This window comes from Argentina silus (genome assembly GCF_951799395.1).
Source record: "Argentina silus genome assembly, chromosome: 18".
Lineage (NCBI taxonomy): Eukaryota > Metazoa > Chordata > Actinopteri > Argentiniformes > Argentinidae > Argentina > Argentina silus.
Window position 1 is genome coordinate 6,685,354 of NC_139672.1, and position 19,311 is coordinate 6,704,664.

Genomic DNA, 19,311 nt, shown 5'->3' on the forward strand with positions numbered 1-19,311 from the left:
AAAAAATTATATTATGAGAAAAGTTGTTTGTTTTTGATTAAATCATGACTTTGTTCATTAGAGTAGTAGGTCAAGCCTTATTCATTCGTATGATATGATTGAGTATGAAGTTCTATACATTTGTGTGAAATTATTTGGAAACGGTACTTTATTACAGATTTAGATTTGAAGTGACAACAATACAGTTTGTTATTAATGAGAGTTTTTGAGTCACATCACTAGGATTATCTTCAGGTCAGCATATGTCAACGTTCAAGTTGGTCAACATTTACAGTTAGAAGTTATGGCACATAAAATCAACAGTATTGAACAATTTAATATATTATGACAGTACTCTAATCCTGATCAATATACACAATTTCACATTGCATTGTCAATTCAACTTGATCAGCATCAAGCACTCAAACACAGTTAGATCAGTTTTAACCTTTATTTGATGAAAGAAAATGCACAGTATTACATTTGAGGTAAAACATTACCTACAGTCCACTATTTACCTTATGTATTTATAGATTATTAATACAACTACATCATAATTACCTCATGACATTTTTATGATTACTGGTAAAGTATTTTGTTTTGGGATTCATCAAAAAAGGCATCACAACATATACAGTACCATTTGGTATACGGTAATAACATTGTATTAACATGCTGTTTCAAAGTACATTAGTAATTTATTTGTATTTGCATAGTAGTTGAGTTAAGTGGTTTGACATACAGTATATATAACCCATCTTTTTAACCTTGCTTTTAATCTTTAACTATTTGTATTGTTGTTTTTACTGACTGCTTTTGTTTTACTTTTTAATTATCTTTCTATTCTTGTTCTCTCCATTCAATGTATTGTCTTTGATAATAGCACTATACAAAATGAATGCATTATTATTATTATTATTATTATTATTATTATTATTATTATATTACTTTCATGTAAAAGTATCCACATTCTTCACATCACTATCCTAGTAAGTCATCCATCCAGATATTGTCGTTTGCAGGAGGGGTTTTTGTCACTGCTGCAATGTTATCACTGATTGGATCCAAAAAAGGCATCCATGAACGAATTTGGATCTCTTGGTGCAGATGTTGGTGGCATTACTGGATTTGATGTGAATATGTCATCAGGGAAAAGACGACTCTGAACAGCAGGTGAAGCCATCGCTGTGCTATCTAAACCCAAGAAGTCCTCAAAGGCTTAGCTGCTAAGTGAACGCACCTCCACTGGCAAGGTTATTTGTCATCCATAAGGGGTCATCAGGAAAGATGAAAAGCTTCAGATCAGAGAAGGCATCTGCTCCATCTTGGTCAAACACATTGGTAGCAGGTGCCTGAGCAGGGATACTGCCCTTTGTACTGTCACTAAATATGTCAAAGGCAACACTGGGTGTGCTCAAACCAAAAGATTTTTGGTTCTGCCCCTCAGAGGAAAGATTATCAGTGTCATTGGTCTCATCCTGCCTTGTGGGTGCTTGGTCAGGGATTATAAACTCATTAGTCATCCAAATATATTTTGATTTTCTGTTGATTTTGGAGATTCAAGCATGCTGAGGGAATCAGTAGAGGCATCAGCAGAGAAGAAGTCATGATCCAGAGATGATGATGAGATGTCATCTGAGACAGGAATAGCCAATCTTTGGGTTTGGATGGAACACAATGGAAACTTAATTTAATTTAAATGTGGAGTGTTGAATCTAAAAAAGGGGTTTGCATGAGTTTGTTTTTTATTATCATGTAATCTGCTTGCATACATTCTATGATTCATCTGCTGAATCATCCTGGCTGAATATTGTTGTACTGTGTCTTTAATATTGTTGTATTGTGTGGTTAAACATTCACTTACTTTGTTTAAAGGTCTTTCTATGACACTCCTTTCTGCGGCTCCTCAAGAAAAGAATCACCAGCATTAATATGGCTGACTTCAGTGAGGTCCTGGGGACCATTGGAGACTTTGGATTGTACCAGAAGCTTGTTGTGCTTGGACTAAGCCTCCCGAATATTATACTGCCTTTCCACTTTGCCAGCCTGATTTTTATTCAGGCAAATCCTAGCCGCCACTGTAACACAGACTGGATTTGTAGAGCTGGTCCTAATCTGACCGGTGAGGAACAGCTAAACTTGACCGTCCCCCGGGAGCAGGATGGAACCTTCAGTAGATGTCTGATGTTTGCCCCTGTGGACTGGGACATCAACACCATTAGGGAGTATGGACTCAATCAGACCACAGAGTGTCAGAATGGATGGGTGTATGACAAGACAATGTATGAGGCCACCATAGTCACTGATGTAAGCATTGACTGGCTGAGTGCATTACCAACCTGTAATAGTAGGAGTACTCAGGGAAAGGACTCAAACGCATGACTCGGAGACAAAAAACTTGAATCAAAAGAATAGTCTTTACTTTCCAAAAACAGGGTTCAGTGCACAGGTAGGCAGTCAAAGGGTAAGGCATAAAATCCTATAAGGAGAAGGCAACAGGCAGAGTCATGGAAATAGCAGAGATAAAAAAAACGGGAAAACAAGTAACACAAGGATAGATCACTGGTACATTTGGGGGAACAGGGGAACACACAGATTAAATACACAGGAGAGGGAAGGATGATGAGGGACAGGTGACACCAATCAGGGCGGGGTAGATATCACACCGGCGGGAAACACACAGTGGCAGGAAGTGAAGTGTCTGAAACGAGAGACAAGGAGAGAAAAACAAAATAAAACAGCAAACAATAAATGAATAACATGAAACAAAGACAAACGTAAACTAAGGAATAGGGCGAAACGGTACACAACCATAATATTCCACATGCACATGTCAATAACTGGCTAATATGATATCTGACTTGATTTCTTTTGCAGTTTGATCTTGTCTGTGGGAGAGCAAATTTAGCTGGTTTTGCACAAACAGTGTTCATGGCTGGTGTTGTCACTGGTTCACTCTTGTTTGGACCATTTGCTGAATCGTAAGTACCCTTGAAGTGCCTACCCTTTCCACCAAATGTCCTACCCTTGCCACCAAACTTTTTCAAAATGTTTATCAAAGTATTATCTTTTCATTAATATATTAAATTTAAAATGTTTGTTTGTCTATAACAAAAAGGCTTTGTCTTTCACCTGTCTCTTCCAGATTTGGTCGCAAAAGAGCAAGTCAGATACCCATGGTGCTCATGTTTATTTTCACTGCAACAACAGGGCTGGCTCCCAATTTTTCCCTGTATTTAGCTTCCCTATTTGTTGTTGGAATCTCCTATGGAGGGTATCGAGTTAACTGCATTGTATTAGGTCAAATATCTTCCATTACATTGGCAAATATTATCATATTATCACAATGGTAAAACATGTCCTAGAATATAATTTTAAACTAAAGAAACAGAAACAACATCATACTATATACCGTAACTTGATTGAGAACACCAAATAAGTTGCAATGCCAACAAATCTGATAAAAACACATCATAGAAAATTCATACAATCATTGTAGAATGTCACAATGTATCACTGAATACTGTGAGGCATAGACAGTAGATGCTGTAGATGTTATATACTGTATGTGTCTTTGTGTAGCTACTGAATGGGTTGGAGTGACAAGGAGATCGTATTCATCCGGTTTGTGCCAGTTCTTCGGTGGAGTTGGGCAATGCATCCTTGCTGGCATGATCTTCTTAATCCGTAACTGGAGATTGGCCCAGTTCATCATGGCTGCTCCAGTGGCACTGGTCCTCACCTACATATGGTGTTTATATTCATATTTTGATTATTGCTTTTGTGTGTTTATCATTGATTATCAACAATAACATGACTAATTATATGCTCATCATGTATTACCAGGTTTATTCCTGAATCAGTCAGATGGTTACTGGACCGGGGAAGAACAGCGGAAGCAAAGGAGTTCATACTCAGGGCAGCAGCAATAAACAAATGCACAGTTCCAGATACTTTACTGGAAAAGGTCAGGTGTGACACACTCACAATTGTAAACTCACTAAAAATACTAAAAAGAAATAATTGATTACTTAGAAAAGACCCAATGCTAGCCTGGCAGCTGTAGGTTCTTGTCATGACACACTGGTGCATACATATGTTTATGATTTACAATCATGTCCAACAAGTTGTTCCATGCATCGAATATGGGACATCTTCCCAATGAGCATTTCTTTATTCCAGATTGCTAAGAAAAAAACTGTAGAGAAGGGAGGCATAAGAGTTCTCATCACCTCACCAGTACTTCGGAAATATTTCCTACTTATATCATTTGCATGGTAAGTTAAATGTCTTCTCCTAAAAGTCAACAAGTCTCGTTAGGTAACAGCCTGTCATTTACAGTATGAACTGTACAGTACATGACAGACAGTAAAATATGTGTGTCTTTTGTTTTTAAAAATCCAAGGTTTTCAGTAAACGTGGTCTTCTACTGCCTCACCTTCAATGTCGGGAACTTTGGCTTGGACATCTTCTTTACGCAGCTTATGTTCGGTCTCACAGATATACCAGCTCACTTACTCTCTATCTGGTTTTTGGAGGTGTTGGGGAGACGGATATCCTTAATGGCCGCCCTTCTGATTGGTGGATCTGTCTGCATGCTTATCCTTGCTGTTCCACAAGGTAATGTACTGCTGCCAAACTAATTAATCCACAGGCAATCATTAAAACCCAAAGTCATTGTGTAATGTTGATTGTCATCGCCAATTACTTTATCTTATTGACTGTGTGCTACATGTATCTTAACTTGTTGCCATACTGTGTGATCACACAGGGTTTAACTTTATATTGAAATTATATTACAGACAATGCCATTGCTATTACTGCCCTTGCCACCACTGGGAGGTTTTTCATGAGCTGGGCTGGTTCAGTATGCAATGTTTACATCCAGGAACTGTTTCCCACTTCTGTCAGGTAGGTCCTGTCCAAAGTCCATGAATGTACTGCAAACAGGATGTTGACTGACCCTAGTGGATAATATGTGATTGAATGATTCTGCATTACTTTGAAATGTTTTTGGCTCCTTCATTCATTCAGACAGACAGCTACTGGGTTGGGCAACATAGCAACAAGGATTTCTGGAATGCTCTCTCCAATGGTCAACCTATTCGCCATGTACCACTGGTCCATACCCACTATCGTGTTCAGCAGCCTCTCATTGGCTGGTGGGATGCTCAGCTTTTTGCTTCCTGAGACCAGGAGAACAGAACTCTTCTGATATGGCTGAGGGCAACAGCCGTGTCTCACTAAGACAAACTCCAGGAATGACTGACTCCTCCCTTCAATCCCACACTAAATCAAGAGCGATTGGATTCTTGGTTCCCAGATAATTCCACAGCCCCCGACTCCTCACCCTGTTGTATGAGCTCCTCCAGCAGACCGCTCCACTCCTCCCTGAAGAGGTTGGCCCCCGTCAGGCTGCCGTCCCCCCTGATCACGGTAATGCCGCGCTGCACCAGGTGGTGGGCCGCCTTCAGACGACCCTCGTGGGTATGGAACTCCTTACAGCGGGCACTGCCAATGAACGTGCCACCCTGACGGAGAACACATGAAACACAGAATACAACGATGATTGAGATTATTAACTGGATATATCTTGTTTTACACTGTAAGAGTTAGAGTTTGTTTGTTTTACACTGTAAATACTGTTTTGCTGAGTAGGTGACTCCTAGCATACACAGTCAATGGGTTTGGTTGAATAGGACCCATAAGGTAAGACATTGTCACACAAGAGGGGAATAAAATGTTGTGTAAATGTTTTATGTATTGTCCTTTTCGCCCTAAGCTCTGAACAAGTTTGAACTCTAAACTGTAGGGTTCAACAAAACTAACATGACATAACATTAGGTAATGTTCAATCTGCAAGACATAAGCAAGGTTTATAGTATCTGTAAATAAGCACGAGTCTGTCTGGGAATAACATGATCTCAGTGTGCTGTACTGTATGTCAGCTTTACTGTTGCCCATCTGACATCACATGTAGCCCTGACAATAAGGCGCCAGGTGTTCATTCCTTGGGAGTCATCTTTCAGTACTGGAAGACGCATTTGACACACGTAGAGACACAGTGTGAAGTAAGAACCAGAGACGGAAATAACGTCTGGACGATAAGTTTAAATAGTAGTGAGGCAATATTGAGAGTGCAATTTACATAAAGGAAATATTATTTTCCGTTATTAATAAAAAAATAATAATAACGGAATAATAACGGAAAACATGCAGTTGCGACGGAACGCGGCTCCTATGTAGGACCGGCCCAAGTAATAGTTGAAGGGACAAAATACTTAAAGGAGTGGGAAACATTAGGTTTCTCTGCAAATGGGAGGCAGATTAATGCATTGAAAAATCAGCCAGAGAAGATTGAGGAAGTGAATAAAGGTGAGAAAAAGTCAAAGAAGGTGAATTGGAGAGCATTTACGTATTGTGCTGGGACAACCTATTTAAATAAGGTTTAGGTTGGCCCAAATGGTAACCCATGTTTACCAAAATGTTTATTTAATTTTTATGCGGTGTTGACACATGGGAAAGATCATGTATCAAAAGGGGGGATGACGGATATTGGAAATAGATACTGGTACATGCAAGGCTTCTCAATCTATTCCCAAAATGTTTGTTCATTATGCCTTGTGTGCTTATGACATAACGTAGGGTGGGGACAAGCGGTCCCCCAATCAAGCCATCCTCCACCTGATGGCACGTTTGATCATGTCGTGATGGATTTATTGAGATATTGTTTGGTATTCATGGACATGTTCTCAAAATGGGTTGAAGTTTTCCTATGTAAGAAAGCAGACGCCTCAGCAGTGGCATTACTAACTGAGATAGTGCCACGATGGGGGGTCCCTAAGAAACTGTCAAGTGATAATGGGTAAATTGATATCTTGTATAATGGGATAATGGGTCAAGTGATATTTTGTCCATGAAGCAGTACAGAGAATGTCTGAATACCTAGGGGTGGATCTGAGACCACACTGCCCCTACCACCCGTAGAGTGGGGGAGTAGTGGAGAGAGAAAATGGAGCAATCTAAATGAAACTGTCAAAAATGTGTGAAGAAACAGGACTGAACTGGGTAAAAGCCTCCCCTTAGTACTCACAGCCATAAGAGGAAGGCCTAGAACTCTCGCCCCATGAGATTATGACAGGCCGGCCAGTGAACACAGGGTTAGGAGCACCCTCAGGACACGTGTTAACCACTGAGTATGTAAATGATACGATGATAACATACTGTGCTAACTTGTAGAAAGTTTTGAGTGATGTCCACAGAAGTGTGAAAGCAGCACTACCCACGCCTATCGAAGGCCCGCTCCATGACATCAGGCCCGGAAAGTGGATGGTGATCAAGGACTGCAAGAGAAAACACTGGAACCGACCACGGTGGCAGAGACCATTCCAGGTACAGCTCGTCACCCAGTCAGTGGTAAAGATAGCCGAGCGAGGAACGTGGGTGCATGCCACACACTGCAAGAGAGGGCCACCACTGGAAGAACCCGAAACAACAAGGGGGGAATTGAAGTCACCCCCACCGACTGAATCAAGTACGAGTAACCTCTTATTCCAACACAGCCAGCACCATGGAGCCAATGAGACATTGTACAGAGAAGAATTGTTATGTAATGATAGACCCAAGGTAGACCTGGCGGACTACGCAGTTGGGTTCCGGACGTTGGCGAGGGAGGCCAGATGGGAGGAGAACACACTGGTCGTATTTTATGCTCAGGGACTCTCTGAGGGTATTAAGGACGAGCTCGCCCTCAGAGTTAGAGGTGACACAAGAGGAGGTTGACTCTCGGCGTGCCTTCCCGTATCCTACCAAGCCTGGAACCTTCTCGTTGTTCCATGGAGGAACTACCTTCAGGGGAGCCCATGCAGTTGGGAGGGATGCGCCTCTCCAGAGAGGAGAGGCAATGTCGCTTACGCGAGGGATGCTGCCTATACTGCAGGTGGCCTGGACACGTCTGTGCGGCATGTCCAGAGGGGTGAGGAAACAACTGGTCTTGCTAGTCACAGGAGGGGTGCCGTGGGTCACATTCGCCCCTTCACTTCTCCCTCGGGCACAGAGATCTTCTTCATGGCAAAAAAAGATGTTAGACAACGCTGTTGTTCCAACCACCAAAACCCTTGTTCACCCGATCTCTCCTATAAAGGAGGAAGTTGCTAAGCTGTGCCTCAGATTTCACTAAGCTCTGTCTGGTGTGTCTCTCTGCTTGTAAGTATCATAAATATTTATATTGTGGCATAAAGACTGTTGTCTCTTAGTCTTACCTTTACTGGGGTAATCAGGTGGATATTTTTCCACGACACATCCTAGTTGAATATTGTTGTACTGTGTAGTTAAAGATTAATTTACATTGTTTAAAGGTGTTTCTGTGACACAACACTTTCTTTCTGGGGCTTCTCAATAGAAGAGTCACCAGCATCAACATGGCTGACTTCGGTGAGATTCTGAAGACCATCGGAGACTTCGGATTGTTCCAGAAACTTATACTATTGGGACTATGCTTTCCCAGTCTCATTCTACCTTTTCACCTTGCCAGCTTGCTTTTCATTCAGACAGACCCTAGCCGCCACTGCAACACAGACTGGATCCGTAGAGCTGGTCCTAATTTGACCGGTGAGGAACAGCTGAACTTGACCGTCCCTCGGGAGCAGGATGGGACCTTCAGTAGGTGTCTGATGTTTGCACCTGTGGACTGGGACATCAACACCATTAGGGAGTATGGACTCAATCAGACCACAGAGTGTCAGAATGGATGGGTGTATGACAAGACAATGTATGAGGCCACCATAGTCACCGATGTAAGTACTGTAAGATTGATTGGGTCTTTGAAATGAACAGCTGTCTTAGTAACCATAACAAAAAAATAACTGAATGTCATTCACCAACTGCTATGATATCAGATGTTTCTTGTTGTAGTTTGATCTTGTTTGTGGCAAAGCTAACGTTGGAGTTGCACAAACAGTATTTATGGCTGGAATACTTGTTGGTTCACTCTTGTTTGGGCCTTTTGCTGAATCGTAAGTACACATGAAGTAGTAAGGAATGTCTATTACATAGCAGTATACCTTGTTTTATTATTTTTCATTTTCTCTGTAAGAACTTTACATTAACACATATCAGGAGGACCATTCATTCATCAAATTATATTAGTTTAAAGCTGTTTGTCCTTACCAAGATGACTTTCTCACCTTTTTGCCTCCAGATTTGGTCGCAAACGAGCAACCCAGATACCAGTGGTGCTCATGTTCATTTTTACTATAACAACAGGCCTGGCTCCCAACTTTTACCTGTATCTGGCATCCCAGTTTATGGTTGGCCTCTCATATGGAGGATTTAGGGTCAACTGCATTGTATTAGGTAAAATGCAGGATATAATTGTTTTTCTTTAAGCAGAAGCATATCAAGCCAATTCAGGATATCAAAATGTCAAGCAAGCTAAATTTTATCAGAATAGATAATACAATACATATACAAATATAATATACAGTCAATAATGTGTTTGTCAGCTTGTTGTAATGACATTCAATTATGTTGTAACATAATATTCTCTGGTACACATGAGATGCAGAATACAATAATTCATGTTTTTCAAACATTGTTTATTGGAAAGTAGGGTGTTGCATTTATTTATTTTTTTATTAAATGTTAATGAAGTTTTTTTTTGTAGCCACTGAATGGGTTGGAGTGACAAGACGGTCCTATGCGTCCTGTGTGAGTCAACTATTTGGTGGATTTGGCCAGTGCATCCTTGCTGGCATGATATTCTTCATCCGTGACTGGAGATTGGCCCAGTTTGTCATGGCTGCACCAATTACCATAGTCGTCTTTTATATATGGTGCGTATATAATCTTAATTAAACAAATTAATTAATTAACATGCTTGTTAATAGTCAAATGCCTCGTTTCTTTCATATGAATAGTTTAAAAGTTTCCTTTTGTCCCATTACAAGTAAAATATTCATTATAATTATAACATGATAAGACTTTGATTGTATGCCTATCATATATTACCAGGTTTATTCCTGAGTCAGCCCGATGGTTACTGGACCGGGGGAGAACAGAGGAGGCGAAGGAGTTGATACTCAAAGTAGCAGCAATCAACAAACGCACAGTTCCAGATACGTTACTAGAGAAGGTATGGTTTGACTATTGAATTGTTTCAACCATATGGTTTTTGCATCCTGCAATGCATGAACTAATTGTCCATATTCTAATCCCCAAACAAGTCTGGGATAGATGGGTGTAACTCACTTTTGCTGGGCAAATATTCTCATGGTTTATGCCTCACAAATATATATAATTTGGATCCCATGCTTTGCACTCATGTCTGATAAGTTGTTTCATACACTGCTTATACAGTATGCACATAATGCAATAACCAACACCTCTATTCCAGATTTCTGAAAACAAAGTTGTACAAAGGGGAGGCATAAGAGTTCTCATCAGTTCACGCGTACTAAGGAAGTATTTCCTAACCATAACATTTGGATGGTAAATTTGAAACAAGACATTTCAGTCCAAACAAATCTTGAATAAGACATAATGAACAGTACAAGTCACTTTTTGTTGGTAGCCTCATATTCACATGTAAACTAAACTTCATATCTCTTTTTTTTATATCAAATCCAAGGTTTTCATTGAACCTTTCCTACTACTGCCTCTCCTTCAATGTTGGGAACTTGGGCTTGGACATCTTCTTTACACAGCTTCTGTTCGGTCTCACAGAAATACCAGCTCACTTACTCTGCATATGGTTAATGGAAGCGTTGGGGAGAAAAATATCTCTCATGTCTACCCTTCTGATCGGGGGACTCGTCTGCATCCTTATACTTGCTGTTCCACAAAGACAAGGTACAATTCCAAGATGTATAACCATGATGTGTGACAAAACTAATTACCAGAGGCATTACATTAATCCTAGCAAGGGAAAAAATGTCAATGTATATTAAAGGTATAATGCACCCACATATCAAAAGTTGTCTTATGTTGAGCTGAGCCCATACCCTACACCAACTGTTCTGTGGATCTCACTTCATGTGTTTTGCTTGTTGCCAAGTGTTCACATCCTGTCTTACCTCAATTCAACTTTAGATGGTGCCATTGCTATTACTGCCCTGGCCACGGCTGGGAGGTTTTTAATGAACTGGGCGGGATCAGTATGCAATGTGTATGTTCAGGAGCTGTTTCCTACATCTGTTCGGTAAGTTCTGTGAAGTTTGGTACACATAATGCCAAGACATTTGTAATGTTTTTGAATAACCCTGAAATTAATTTTCCCTTTCACTTATTCAGACAAACGGCCACAGGCTTGGGATCCATAGCAATCAGAATTGCTGGGATTTTGTCTCCATTGCTCAACCAGCTCGTTGTATTTCATTGGGCCATCCCCAATATCATCTTCAGCAGCCTCTCATTGGCTAGTGGGGCTCTAAGCTTCCTGCTTCCTGAGACCAGGAGAAGAGAACTGCCTGACACTACTGATGAGGCTGAGGGCAATAGGTAAGCATGGCAGAGACTGGGTGAAGGTGAACATACATATGAAGCAAATGAAATGTTCTAACAGTTACAAAGTAGATTGGTAACATTATAATAACATTATCATTATCATTTTCATGTAGAAATGTGACCCAAATGAAGAAAGCAAGTGAGCTGATGGTGGAAGCACCTACAAATGAAAGATCAACCAAACTGTAAATCATGTCTTTTTTGTAGGTTTATTTTTTTGTGAAATGTATTTTCAGTGCATACATTACCTATTCTCATTGTTCATGAATTTTTGCACAATACAAAAATGTATGAAACATCTCAGGGTCAAAGACAAAATATGACAATGCATATTAATTAAATTACAATTCTACAGATTTGAATTTCAAATGCTTTGTACTTTTGGACAAACTGCATTGAATGTGATTTGAACTGTTAGGAGCCTGATGAGAATAAAACACTGTACTGTAAAAAGTACTTTTACCTTCTGAAAAACTGAAATGAAGATTGTGTGATTTTAAATAATCAAATTAAATATTATCTGAAAAGTTGTTGTTTGTTTTTGATTAAATCATGACTTTGTTCATTAGAGCAGAAGGTCAAGCCTTATTCATTCATATGATATGATTGAGTATGAAGTTCTATACATTTGTGTGAAATTCTTTGGAAACGGTACTTTATTACAGATTCAGATTTGAAGTGACAACAATACAGTTTGTTATTAATGAGAGTTTTTGAGTCACATCACTAGGATTATCTTCAGGTCAGCATATGTCAACGTTCAAGTTGGTCAACATTTACAGTTAGAAGTTATGGCACATAAAATCAACAGTATTGAACAATTTAATATATTATGACAGTACTCTAATCCTGATCAACATACACAATTTCACATTGCATTGTCAATTCAACTTGATCAGCATCAAGCACTCAAACACAGTTAGATCAGTTTTAACCTTTATTTGATGAAAGAAAATGCACAGTATTACATTTGAGGTAAAACATTACCTACAGTCCACTATTTACCTTATGTATTTATAGATTATTAATACAACTACATAATAATTACCTCATGACATTTTTATGATTACTGGTAAAGTATTTTGTTTTGGGATTCATCAAAAAAGGCATCACAACATATACAGTACCATTTGGTATACGGTAATAACATTGTATTAACATGCTGTTTCAAAGTACATTAGTAATTTATTTGTATTTGCATAGTAGTTGAGTTAAGTGGTTTGACATACAGTATATATAACCCATCTTTTTAACCTTGCTTTTAATCTTTAACTATTTGTATTGTTGTTTTTACTGACTGCTTTTGTTTTACTTTTTAATTATCTTTCTATTCTTGTTCTCTCCATTCAATGTATTGTCTTTGATAATAGCACTATACAAAATGAATGCATTATTATTGTTATTATTATTATTATTATTATTATTATATTACTCTCATGTAAAAGTATCCACATTCTTCACATCACTATCCTAGTAAGTCATCCATCCAGCTATTGTCGTTTGCAGGAGGGGTTTTTGTCACTGCTGCAATGTTATCACTGATTGGATCCAAAAAGGCATCCATGAACGAATTTGGATCGCTTGGTGCAGATGTTGGTGGCATTACTGGATTTGATGTGAATATGTCATCAGGAAAAAGACCACTCTGAACAGCAGGTGAAGCCATCGCTGTGCTATCTAAACCCAAGAAGTCCTCAAAGATGTTAGAATTAGCTTGACTTGGCTGCTCTGTGAAAGCACCTACACTGGCAAGGTTATTTGTCATATGTAAGTGGTCATCAGAAAAGTTGGAAAACTTCGGATCAGAGAAGGTATCTGCTCCATCTTGGTCAAACACATTGGTAGCAGGTGCCTGTGCAGGGATACTGCCCTCTGTACTGTCACTGAATATGTCAAAGGCAACATCGGGTGTGCTCAAACCAAAAGAGTTTTGGTTCTGCCCCTCAGAGGAAAAAATATCAGTGTCATTGGTCTCACTCTCCTTTATGGGTGCTTGGTCAGGGATTATGAGCTCATTAGTCATCCCAAATATATCTTGATTTTCTGTTGATTTTGGAGATTCAAGCATGCTGAGGGAATCAGTAGAGGCATCAACAGAGAAGAAGTCATGATCCAGAGATGATGATGAGATGTCATCTGAGACAGGAATAGCCATCTCCTCTTTGGGTTTGGATGGATCAAATGGATTGAGGGGATCTTGAGGAACCTCTTCACCCAGATCAAAAAGTGTTCCATCACTGAGGGAGTTGATGTCCACCACTGGAGGATCAAACATTTGATCTGGCTGGTTGAGAGAAGTGTCTGTATCTACTTGAGTAGACAGTGGCTCAGCAGGACCTGGATTTATACCATCCCCAAAAATGCCATCTGACGTGCCCCAAAGTGTGTCTTCCATAATGGTTGAGGCCTTTGATACCTTGTCAGAAACTGTGACCTCTGTCTCACTGAAAACAGAGGGACTAGACATGAAATCATTAGAGACAAGCATTCCAGTATCTATGAGTGACAGGCTTTCAACTTCGCTGCTCTGCAAAGTAGGTTGAGGATTAGCAAATGGATTCATATCATCAACATCCTCTGCAGTGTGTGACTCTCCAGAGGTTAGCAAATTGTACTCTTTAAGAGCTACACTATCACCTGTGATATCAGGCTCAGTCGAATGAACTGAGTACTCAAGTGAGGGAGAGCTGTCTGTGGTGTTATTTTCAATAAGAGTACTGTCAAATGGATTGGGGTCAACAGAAAGTGTCTTTTCAATGATATTGCTTACAACCTCAGCTTCTTCCAAAAGTGGGGGATTTGATGTGTCGCCATCCTTGACCTTTTCTGTTTCAAGAGGTTTCTTTTCTGTTTGAATATTCACTGTTTCATTTTTCTCATCTGGCGTGTCTGGTTTGGTGTCTTGGGTCTTCTTCGGCTCCTTCTCTGGTGTTGATTGGAACAGTTTTCCCAAGATGCCCCTGGGTTTGGCTTCTGGTTTCTTCTTGTCTGTCAGCTCAACCTTAGTTGTTTTTTCATTGCCACCTGAGGTGAAGAGTTTGGACAAAGAGCCCTTCCCTTTCGACCAGGATCCTTTTTTAGAATGTGTCTTCTCATTCTGTTTGTTGACGGGGCCCTTTAGAGAGTTGGATCTTTCTATACCCTTCCACTTGCCACCTGCATTCTCCTGCTCTTTTACTGGATCAATGTTATCAACCTGATTGTCATTATTTGTGAGATTCTTCTCCTCTGTACATTCAGGGGCTGTCCCACCTTCCTCCATTTGTTCTGGAATTTCTGCCCCAAAGTCCAGTTTCTCAATAGGCTGCAGGAGATTCACTGTTTTCTCACTGTCTGTGTTGGCTGGCATTGGAACATCAGATTGTGGGTTCACGTGACTGTTATCCATAACTTCATGTTCTGTGTTGGATGCTTTAGGAACATCAACATGTGCTTCATTCAGTTGTTCTGTTTCCTCTCGAGCATGATGTTCATAAGGATTTGGATATACCTCACTTTGTACCTTTTTTGTTCCTGCCTCAAATGACAAATTATCTTTATTCTTGTGTGTACTGTTATCTATCCCTTCAAGTGAAGCATTACCTGGATGATCTTCATTTTGAATTCCATTTTCTGCACCTGAACTTAACTCAGAAGTAGATGGACTGTCTAGATCATCATCAATGCTTGGTGAAAACCAGACAGACTTTTTAGCTTTGTCTGGAGAAATGGTATTCCCGTCTGAAGTCAAATTATGTTTCTTAATTGCAGGTGGTTTTGAGCAAATCTGTTTAGTTTTTTGTTTTGTGATTGTTACAGACGTTCCTGTTAGTATACGGGAGGGAGAGAAATCAACCACTGTATTTGTTTCCTTTTGGAAAAGAGCTCTTTTGGATGAAACACTCCATGGTCTGGATTTTTCTGGAGGAGTTATTTCAGCTGAGCTAAACAAAGCCATTTTTGATTGACCTTTCACTGCTGAGGCTGCAGAGGTTGAGTACATGTTGTCTCTTTCCACTTTCCTTACTTCAACCTGGTTGCTTTTTGATATGTTTTTGTTAAAATGCTTCTCTGAGCTAGGTTTAATCAATGACTTCTCCTTATCTGTTTTACTGGTAATGGATGCATTTTGCCTCCATGTCTGAGTGTTTACCTGCTGTGCTGGACTACCTGCTGGTCCTCTTTTCTGTGGTGGCCAACTCTTTTTCAGCTTGTTTCTGTTATCAGGGCTACTATTACTCATAGGTTCTCTATGTGACAATGGAGCACACACACTTGCAGACTCCACTGAGCCATCAACAACCGTTAAGTTAGCTTTAGATCCTTTGCTGGTCTTCTTGACATCTGGCTCAGCTTCTTTGGTCTTTTGGAGCCAGCGGTCTTTATGTTGCTTGTGCCCAAATCCCTCATCATAATTTCCCCTCCTTTTAAAAAGCTGTTGGTAGTGAAAAATGCAGTAGAACTCTCCGTAAAGAGCTGAATAGTTGCAAAGGCTGCAATGAAGTAGAACAAAACATGTGATGTTATAATTCTGTATGCACTTTTAACTATACTATGATAGTTGTGATTTTATTTGTCAGTCAATTAGGAGGATTTTAGAAGTCTAGAATGACAATTAAGAATGTTTTCAATTGATTTGTATATTGCAGAGCAGTGGTAGCATTTCTAATATGATTGTAAAATCTTGTAGTCAAGGATTGGTTTATTGTGACTGTGAAACTGTCTCCGTCTGTTCATATGTCCGTATGTCACACGACATAGCTCTGGCACTACTGGGACGATTTTGAAACTTGGGTGAATTATGCTGAAATTCCAAATTTTGAACAAGCATATCTCCTGTCCCATTTGAGATATAGTCAGGAAATTTAGTACATATTTGCAGCCCCCCATGGGCAACATGTGTCTGATAAGCTCCACCCATTTGATTTTCTCCTAATTCGACTTTTTGTACCACAAAACATACGTTTGAATAATTGTCAACAATTCATATGAGGGGCACTATATCATTGCTGGGGGACAACATTTTTACTGTAGACCTATTGATCGATTGGTCGATTTCCAATTGGATATATTAATGAAAAATCTCACCTGAGTTTCTTTTTACAGTGTTTACAGCAGAAACAGTTGTTGTGCAAGACAAGTTTATTGGCCACCATTTTCTCCATTGGGTAGACAGGTGTCAGACAGGCAGAACACATCTCCTTGTGTTCTGGTGACTGGAACTGTGATGATAACAACAACTTAATGACGACATACCATATGTGATATCATTTGTCAAAATTAGATGATTTGATACATTTCTATAAAACATATATATTGTAATTCCATTTTGTCATGTGTGTGCATCTCAATATTATTAATACTGAATATTAATATACAGACCTAAATGCTTTGATAAGTGTTAATCATATGATGCACTGAATGAGTATGTACTTAAAAAGTTATTCTTTTGAATGTCAACTGACCAATCATGTGATGGTAAATAAGTCCCATAGACAAAGTCTTCTTCTAAGATTCTAATAATTTAACAATTTTAGATGCAGACAGTACTGTATGTAATACTGCTATTAGGAAAACAATATTGGAAGCCCCATAATTTCAAACAAAATAATCATCGGATATTACATTTATTTAATCATTTACACAACAGAAAATACATCAAACATATTGCAAAAACTTTCAAAGGACTAAACATTTTACTATGGTTACAGTATAAAAAGCCCATAAGAGACATAATTTAACATCAACTTTTAATGCTAATAAATGTCTTAATATAATTTTGATATCATAAAATTCATAGTTCAACTAAGATGAAATATTCATATGACATGATTAACAAAACTGGTCATACTTCATATAATATTTGGAGTTACATCAATACATTAAGGAAAATATTTGTCATCTCATACGACACTAAATGTACCATTTTAACGTTTCCCAGGCTTTTGTTGACCAAATGTTACAAAAACTGTGCCTCTCTCTTTGGCATTGGACTGAGCATTTTCTGAAAAGGGGCGACCAGACCTTCGCATCAAAGGGGATGACATTACTTCATACACTGAGGAGCTTTTACTCTCAGACTGTTTTGTGACAAAAGTTGAAGTTTTGGAGGAGACAAATTTGTTGCCAAAGCAATCAGTCTCTTCATATTTTTCACTGACAGTCTTAGTGCCTATTATCCCTGAAGGGGCTTCTGGAACAGTTTGCACCTCCAGTACGCTGACCTTGCGTCTTGGACTTACAGGACTGTAGAAGTGGTTTGAGGTCTCTCCATTGGCCCCATGGCCGCTTGGAGGACACCCCTCAGGTTTTGGCATGAATGTTGTGCATTGTGGTGACTTTGGCTGTTCTGTGGGCTTTCTTGCAGCAGAATGAATGGAGATGAATGATGGAGAGGATAGGGGGCTAATGCATTGTTTAATTGGGGACTTAATTGGCACTTGTGGGGGTGCTGCCTCTAAACCTTTCGACGGTCCTGAAACACCTTTCATTTTCACCTCTGATTTCTCTTTTGCTTCTTCTGTTTTAGCCTTGCTGGACACAATGCTGATTTTTCTTATGTTATTAGTGGGTTGACAGCTTGGCTCAGTCTTCAAGGATTCATTAAACAGTCCTGATAGCCCTGCAATATCAGCCTCCGATTTTAAGTTGGAGACAGAATACAAAGCCTTCCTTATCGCCTCTTCGATGTCAATGAGTTTCGCTAATGTTTGCTCTTTCAAATTCATTATCTCTTTGCTTGCCTTTTCCAGGTCTCCGAAAACAGCCTCGACTGAAGATCCACTTTCCATTCCATCGATAAGTGACTTTACTTCAACCTTCTTTTCCCCTTTTGTATGACTTTGCTTTGCATTTTTACATGGAGTAACTATCCAAGCTGGTACATTCTCAAATAAAGTCTTCAAGGAACTAACATCCACTTCGCTGGTCTCTGCCTCTATCTCTTGAACTTGTGATAGGATTATCTTAAGTTCCTCTCGTTTCCTCAAATTATCAAAAATCTCCATTGCTGCTTTCACATTTCCTCTCATGATTTCCTCCTTGTGGACAGACAGCCTCTGTCGCCGCTGATCCTCCGTCTCCTTTGCTTTCTTCTTTCTCAAAACAACTTTGTCCTCAGGTTTTTGATGTTCTTCATTACTGTTATGTTGGCTGATGGGAAGTCTATCTGTTGTGATAGGGGAAGGGGATTGGTGCATATCAGCATTGAGGTCTTGTTTGTGATGATTTGATTTCTCCTGTTGCACAGTGGTTTTAGTGGGCTGATTTTCTTGGCTAATCATTTTCTTGACTACTTTAATTTTCTTCGGCAAAATAGGGACTGTGTCCACCACATTCTTCTCCTTCCCCCCAAAGTTATGAAGAGCAACCTGAAAGCCCATATTCATTTCCTGTTTAGTGTTACCATCTTCTGCATAATTTTGCATGCACATTCTGATCTCCTCTGCTGCATTGATTTTTTGTATCATATTTCTGTCCATCTCAATGTCAGTGCAATTTGAAATGGCTGACTTATCAACTGCTATTGTGTGGCAATTCTGTGTTTTCTCTGTGTCTTTTAATGCGTTCTTCTGTTCCCTCTTTTCTGTTTCCTGGACTGTCCTTTTCTCCTCAGCTGTAATCTCATTGCCTTTCATACCTTTATTGGCACTTTTTGTTTGTTTTGGTTCATGTAAGGTCTCATGCCTTACCTTGTGCGGTAAGTTGTTAGTGATTTCTTTTTTATTAGCCAGAGGTTTCTGTGGAAGATGAGGGGGCATTGGCTTTCCTGGTTTAATTTTAGGGGGAATTGCTGGGTTTTGCACACTATCTTTGATAGGGCAAGTTGTTCCTGGTAGAAACGGAATATTC

At 39.5% G+C, this 19,311-nt stretch overlaps 3 protein-coding genes across 3 annotated transcripts; 2 read left to right on the top strand and 1 right to left on the bottom strand.

Moving 5' to 3' along the window:
- Positions 1-1,911: 1,911 nt before the first annotated feature.
- On the top strand, positions 1,912-5,194 carry LOC310819222 (solute carrier family 22 member 13-like; the record flags this gene model as incomplete). Its single annotated transcript, XM_083690466.1, has 9 exons — positions 1,912-2,286; positions 2,857-2,960; positions 3,125-3,279; positions 3,562-3,730; positions 3,826-3,946; positions 4,162-4,256; positions 4,385-4,599; positions 4,782-4,890; positions 5,014-5,194. 9 exons carry the CDS (start codon positions 1,912-1,914, stop codon positions 5,192-5,194), a joined length of 1,524 nt encoding a protein of 507 aa, XP_083546592.1.
- Positions 5,195-8,399: 3,205 nt separating this feature from the next.
- slc22a13a (solute carrier family 22 member 13a) lies at positions 8,400-11,479 on the top strand (the record flags this gene model as incomplete). The annotated part of the gene is made up of 9 exons (XM_083690467.1): positions 8,400-8,774; positions 8,893-8,993; positions 9,179-9,333; positions 9,644-9,812; positions 9,991-10,111; positions 10,373-10,467; positions 10,607-10,827; positions 11,068-11,176; positions 11,269-11,479. 9 exons carry the CDS (start codon positions 8,400-8,402, stop codon positions 11,477-11,479), a joined length of 1,557 nt encoding a protein of 518 aa, XP_083546593.1.
- Positions 11,480-17,387: 5,908 nt separating this feature from the next.
- LOC310819225 (xin actin-binding repeat-containing protein 1-like) lies at positions 17,388-19,097 on the bottom strand (the record flags this gene model as incomplete). The annotated part of the gene is made up of 1 exon (XM_083690469.1): positions 17,388-19,097. The coding sequence occupies one exon, from the start codon at positions 19,095-19,097 to the stop codon at positions 17,388-17,390; it is 1,710 nt and encodes a 569-aa protein (XP_083546595.1).
- Positions 19,098-19,311: the final 214 nt, after the last annotated feature.